This window comes from Aulonocara sp. 'chitande type north' Nkhata Bay, linkage group LG17 (assembly GCF_057382095.1).
Source record: "Aulonocara sp. 'chitande type north' Nkhata Bay isolate Kocher_YH1m ecotype deep benthic linkage group LG17, A_spYH_male_GT1.1, whole genome shotgun sequence".
Lineage (NCBI taxonomy): Eukaryota > Metazoa > Chordata > Actinopteri > Cichliformes > Cichlidae > Aulonocara > Aulonocara sp. 'chitande type north' Nkhata Bay.
Window position 1 is genome coordinate 11,790,090 of NC_141360.1, and position 6,605 is coordinate 11,796,694.

The 6,605-nt window shown below is 36.7% G+C and overlaps 1 protein-coding gene across 1 annotated transcript; it reads left to right on the forward strand.

Moving 5' to 3' along the window:
• Positions 1 to 1,720: 1,720 nt before the first annotated feature.
• Positions 1,721 to 3,611, forward strand: LOC147309709 (uncharacterized). The gene is made up of 4 exons (XM_086269695.1): positions 1,721 to 2,338; positions 2,421 to 2,582; positions 2,694 to 2,789; positions 3,076 to 3,611. The coding sequence occupies exons 1-4, from the start codon at positions 1,829 to 1,831 to the stop codon at positions 3,382 to 3,384; spliced, it is 1,077 nt and encodes a 358-aa protein (XP_086125821.1). The 5' UTR covers positions 1,721 to 1,828; the 3' UTR covers positions 3,385 to 3,611.
• The last annotated feature ends 2,994 nt before the right edge of the window (positions 3,612 to 6,605 follow it).

Below are 6,605 nucleotides of genomic sequence, written 5' to 3' on the forward strand. Positions count from 1 at the left end.
ACAAAAGATGCTCATGATAATCTTGTGCAAGAGCTTCAGAATGATGACATTGAGGAAAACTATGGTGTTAAAAACCCCTGTGTTCTTTCTGACCATCTCTCTTTCTTCCATCCTGTCACAGGCTTCCCACCTGACCTCCTACACGACCTGTTTGAAGGTGTCGTTGATTTCTAAGAGATATTTTACCTTAGAAGACTTAAACAGAGCAATTCTGCGCTTTCCCTACCAACATTCTGACAAAGTTGATCGCCCTCATCCAATACCCTCAAATTTTGCCAGGCGAGGGACCATTGGTGGGAACGGGCATGAAAATCATGCCCTTCTTAGACTGTTGCCTCTTCTCATTGGCTCCAAAGTTCCAGAAAGAGACACTTTTTGGGAAGTGCTAATGGATTTAAAGGACGTAGTTCAGCTTGCCATGTCTCATACTTTTAGTGACGAGACCATTCAGTACATGGCCTGTAAAATATTAGATCACAGACAACTCTTTCAGGAAGTGTTTCCTAATGTTCGATTCAGGCCAAAGCATCATTACATCGAGCATTACCCACACTTAATAAAGTGCTTTGGTCCCTTAGTTCATCTTTGGACAATGAGATTTGAGGGAAAGCATAAGGTTTTCAAAAAAATAGTTCATGACACTCACAACTACAAAAATATACTAAAAACTTTGGCAGAGAGACATCAAAGCATGATGGCATTTTATTTGTCCTCATCAACGTTTTTCAAACCACCTGTGCAAACATCCAAAATGGAGTCTTTGTACATTTCATCATTACCTGCAGATACACAATTATTTATTTCAGGTATTGCTGACAGTGACACAATATATGCAACAAAAAAGGTTACAATTAATGGCACAAACTTTGCAATTGGCATGTTTGTATGCACAGGTGCTTATGCTGCATTGCCAGAGTTCAAAGAGATTCTTAATGTACTGCTCATCAGAAACAACATTTATTTTCTCTTGAAAGACTATGACACTTATTACGTTGAGCACTTGCGTTCATATGAAGTAGCAGAGAATCAACAGAGGGGTCTCCGTCACAGTATAAAATCTCTGTGCCAACTGTCTGACCACATGCCGCATGTTGCTTACAAGATAGCAAATGAACTCATTCTAACAACAAACCATTTCATTCCAGTGTCTGACTAAAGAAACAGAACTGAGACATCAGCTGATTCCACCAATTTCTGAACCAATGCAAAGGTAATTCATCTATTCAGTTTTTTTGTATTCACATAAATGTTTTTATATTTTTGCACAATTAATATTTTGTAAATAACTGTAAACACAAACATGCATTAAAATGCCACTATAATATGTGAAACCTGTCTGTTACAGAAATAACAAATTCAGATGGAGGCAACAGGAATATTGAAGCTAAGGGTCATCCTTGATAAGGATAATGCTGAAAAACTTATTTTGCCATCTCGTCCAAACAGTGTGCAAGCCCTCATAGATGAGATCAAATGTAGGCTAAATTTTACTTTTGACTTTCGGCTTCAGTTTCATGACCCAGATTTTGATAATGCCTTGTGTAATTTGGTTAAAATAGAAGACCTGCCAGCTATAGCATCTGTTAAAGTTGTCAGGTTAGTTGAGCTGGACCAGATTTCAACGAGCACTGATGACACAATCCTTCAGACTGATAGCACTGATACCATAGATTCACCAGAACGTATTAGTAGATGGCCAGAAGTTTTTATTGTTCCGCCATTTTCTTATGAAGTGGAACATGTATTAAGAGAGGGTAATGCAGCATTTGATAAAAATGGGAAAGTAATTACGCTGACACGAGATCAAAAACACAACATACTTGAGACAATGGGGGAAGAAATCTACAAACTAAAAGCATACCCTAGTACAACACAAATTGGCAAGGCTGCAGAAGCTTTAGTTAGAAAACACCCCTGTCTGAAAGAGAGGAATTCTGACACTGGGTGGGAAGGGTGGAAGAATAGCCTGAGATATAAAATGGGAAACCAAAGAAAGAAGTTGGCTAAAGCTGGCATCATGGATGTTGCTGTGAATGCTGGAAAGCGCAGCAGAACAAACCCAGATGGAGCTTCACCAAGGGCCAATATTAAAAGACCTAGGAGAGGTGAGGTCAACTTCCTTCCTTCTTATCCTTTTGGAGAAACAAGGGAGTCTCTGGAAACCAGAAGACTTGAGATGGTAGAGGAGTTCAAGAAGACCTCAGCAGAAAGAGACATCCCTCTCATTCATCAGCATATGATGCGCACTTTTGCCCTCCGGCGTGAAGAGATTGTCACCACTTCTCCTCCTGTATCAGAGCTCAAGGACAGATGGCCAGCACTCTTTCATGAGACACAGGTAAGTACAACTACGTATATAACATTTGCTGTTCATATAGTATGCTGTGTTTTGCTTATAATATTTTTGGAATTCTCCTCAGCTCTACTTTGAATTTCATCGGATCACCAATCAGAATCTGCCACATGTGTTTTATGCTGCACTGGATGATTATGCTCCTCAGCTGATTGGACTTTACAAAAAGAGGAAAACTGGACGGGTCGGTGAAAGGATGGAGCAGCTTTTGTTGGCATATGGAAAACAGGTATTTAAAAATACTAATTATTATTCTGCTTGCTTGGCAGTTGCCATTGTTATGTTTATATATATATATATATATATCTTTATTTTATTTATTTATTTATTTTGTTTTTAGGACAAAAACGACATCTATGCAACTAGAACAGCAGCTCTGGCCGGCCTACCAATGTACCTCAAGGAGGATTCTTCAGAGATTTTCAAAACATGCAAGGTACTTGGGTATTACAATAATTTGCACATTTGAATTTAAAAAAGGTTGAAAGGAGTTTATAAGTCATCTGGACTTGGGTTGAAAGTTGAAGACATGAAGTTGAATGACTTATAAACTTCTTTCATCCTTGATTTGACTGGATGAATGAAAAATGAACCTTCACTGTCAATTTAAAACATGTTATGATATATAGAATTTGAAAAACTGAAGAAAGGTGCTTGACCATTTGTATTTATACTTTTAACAGAGGTATTACAGATGAATAATTGTGCACTGTGTATTATAGGAGGAAATTGAGTTCTATGAAGCCACAATTGCTCTGGTTGCTGATGTCGATGAAGAGGAGGTGCCTGGAGGAGTTCCTTTCTCACCACGCCAAGTGTTCATAGTACTTGAAGATCAGGTTGTTATGACTCATCACTCATGGACTGATGCTCTGGTGTGTTTGTTTGGGCTAATCTATGCTCTGCATCTGAGCTATCCTGAGAAGTGTACTGGCTTTTTTGAGTTCATTCAAGTAGTGTTGCTGAAGCTAGACGATGAGAGAAAGCAACTAAAACCAAAATTGCAGACACTAAAAAATGAGCTTGTGTAGATGATGTTTGTTTTTCACTGTCAGTATAGTCATGCTTTTTCAGTTATCTGTGAATGGCTTCAATAGTTTTATTTGTTCAGGGTAATTAGCTTTCTAAAAAGCAATGTGGAGAAAGCTAAGAATAAGGAGACAATCCATATTTGACGTTTTGTTTGTGATTGAAAAAAATCTTTACATAGTGTGTAATCTTAAGCTTATTTCTAAAAACACCTTTTAGTTACATGGAAATCTTTTGGAAGATAACTGATAATTAGTCAATGTGTACAGTATACTTTCAAGCTTTATTTTTTTAATTGTGTGATGAGTGCCAGTTTACTTGATTCGAGGTCTGGGCAAAACTGTTGAGAAGCCACAAATACTTTTGAGAATATTTTTTGTTAGTTCAGCTGTTTTCTATAGTTGCATTGCTGTAGTGCATCTGATTTCATTATTATGCTAAATGTTACTTAAAATTGTGATTGTTATGGCTCTAATTGCCTCTAGACTATTGTTTTTTTATATGATGTACACCTAAATTTGTGTTTTGTATATTTAATTGATTTTCAAAATGCTAAAAAAACCATTCAAAATTCCCTAAAAGCGCAAGTTTTAAAATGCCTAATTATTTGTTTGTTTGATAATGGCTTTAGCAGTCATAGGTTATGACTCAAAGTATGGTTGTATTCATTCTGTATTTTCTCTGCAGTTAAAGTTAATAAAAACTGATTGGAAAGAACGATAGCTTGGTTTTGTGTTAATAGTACTTGAACCATTTGGTGCAATCGGTTTCCCCAAATGGATTAAGTTGTTTAAATACAACTATTTAAGTTAATTTAACTTAATTTGAATATGAGCATGTAACACTTTAAATAAGTTTGAATAAATACAGCATCTTAGTACAACAAATTTAATGGTTTAAGTTAAAACATACTAAAAACAATGAGTAAATAAACATAATGCATTTGAGTTACATTATCATATTTGCTTTGGGTTCTCGGGACTCTAATAAAGTACTTAAATAACCCAAAACTGTTTAAGTTATAAAACTTGAATCAATTGGTGCAATCGGTTTCCCCAAATCATTTGAGTTAACTTAACTGGTCAGGTTTTACAGTGTGGCTATCGGAGCAGTTTGGTTTTAAACAGGCTCAATCAGACTGACTCAGAGCCATTTGTATCCCTCGCTTAGGCAATACCAGTTAATATTTGCCTAATCAAGTTGTTTTCCTAAATTCTGCACAGCTACAGATGCAACCAAAGATAGGAGTCTCTCCTCTTGATGCTCAGGTTGAATGTGTTTCTCTCCTCGGTCTCTCCATTCTGATTGCTTTCATTTTCAGGATGGAGCAATGGAATATTAAAGCTGTGGGCCCAGCTTGACTCCCCTGGGAGTTGTGCCTCATTATCTAAGAAGCTGCTTACACTCCACTGCTTAGCTCATTACAGATGGTAGAGCAGAAAGAGAGGGGGAAACAGAAGCAGAGAGCAAAGAGAAAGGGAGAGGGAAGGCAGGCTGCATGTAGCATTTCAAGTACTTTACACCCTCGGACCTCAAAGTTTCCTACAGCCTCTTTTCCAACAATTTTCACTGACAGTGTTAAAAACAAAGCAAACAAAGAACATGACAACAAAAGATTTGGCGGAAGAGAAAAAATCTCATAACTTACAAACTCCTGTGGTTAATTATTAACATGACTGTGTATAAAAAGAACATCCCAGAGAGGACGGATTCCCAATTCTGGTTGAGATGGGCAATAAGTTGCTTCTGCAATGTAAAAATCACAAATGTTAGGGCATTTTTTTCATATTAAATGAAACTAAATTCAGAAATGTTTCTCCATCCTTGTAATCCGTTATTACAAGTGAATAATCTACTATCAAAAGATAAAATATACACACTTACAGCAGAAATGTATTAATGTTCTTCCCATTTTTCAAAATAAAAAAAGCTCTAAGTTGAAGTGGAAAAGTGTCCTGTTATTTTTTGGAAATTATGGACCCCGTGTCATCTGGGCTAAAAAAGAAAGGGACAATCCAGCTTGCCATCTTCCATGACATGGGGTTGCATTAGTGCCCATACCATGGATAACTTGCACAACTTCAAAGTGTTCATGGTGTATCTTATGTACAGATATGGAGCAAAATGTTAATGTTTGATTTTCTTATTTGAATTTCTTGTTTGCATTTGAAAGGAATTCTTTTTATTTGAGCAATATAATGCCAAAGCATGTTCCGTGCATATTTCTACAGCAAAAAATCGATATAATCTATGAAATAAAATCAAATATAGTGTTAATGAATGGCATATTGTTGCTTCTGTCTTTTGCTGACATCAGAGAGTCAACATCATATTAAATGATGATAAAGGTGGTCCTCAACTAACTTGTATTATGTAGAAACCTATGTTGAAAGTGTTCCTAATAATGGTGCTGGTTCAGGTAGTTATGGCCACAATTGAGTCTTTTTCATCTTCTAATGATAACGTTTATTGCATTAATGCCATGCACAAAGCAAAGTTTGTCGCAAACAGTTAAAAGCAACCAAAAAAGCTCTTCCAGGAATATATTCAAACATTCAAATAAGCAGTTTTTGCAGAAATTAGTTTTACCTACATTTCTTTCTGTTAATTGCAGCTTACCAATAGGAGGGCTCAACAACCACTGGTAGCTTGCTGGCTTAATAATCTGCTTGTAAAACACTATTTCTATAACAAGTAAGAATGCCTGTTGGTTATTATGAAGCACACTGACTAATTTTAGTGTTCAACCTATTTAGCTTTGAGACTGAAAAACTAATCTATACTAGGCTCCCCTTTATCTGTCCAGATGGTCTTTATGACACAGCACTTGCACATTCAATGAGCCATTTACTTTGTTGGCATATTTTTGAAGTTTAAATAGAAATGTCCTAACTGCTTCCTGTATTCACAGACTGAAAAGCTAAGCTAAAAAAGTTTTGATTCAAGCTGAAACACAGGAGTGAAACTCGTTGAACTTCCTGTTTTACAAGAATAAAAGTAAATTTAGTTTATCCAGGCACACGTGGGCAAATCTGCTCTTCTGGGGGGACACTCAGGATTTCCAATCCAGCGAAGTGTAATCTCTCCAGTGTGTCCTGGTCTGCCCAAGGGCCTTCTCCTGTTAGGCTATTCCCAAAACACCTTGAATAGGATGTGTCTTAGTCAGATGCCTGAACCAACTGAATTGCCTCCATTTGATGTGCAGGTGTAGCAACTATACTCC

Coding starts and splice junctions, on each gene's coding strand:
- LOC147309709 (XM_086269695.1), top strand. CDS start 1,829: ATGGGGGAAGAAATCTACAAACTAAAAGCATACCCTAGTACAACACAA. Junction 2,583..2,693: donor TGTTGGCATATGGAAAACAG/GTATTTAAAAAT, acceptor TTTTGTTTTTAG/GACAAAAACGACATCTATGC. Junction 2,790..3,075: donor AGATTTTCAAAACATGCAAG/GTACTTGGGTAT, acceptor TGTGTATTATAG/GAGGAAATTGAGTTCTATGA.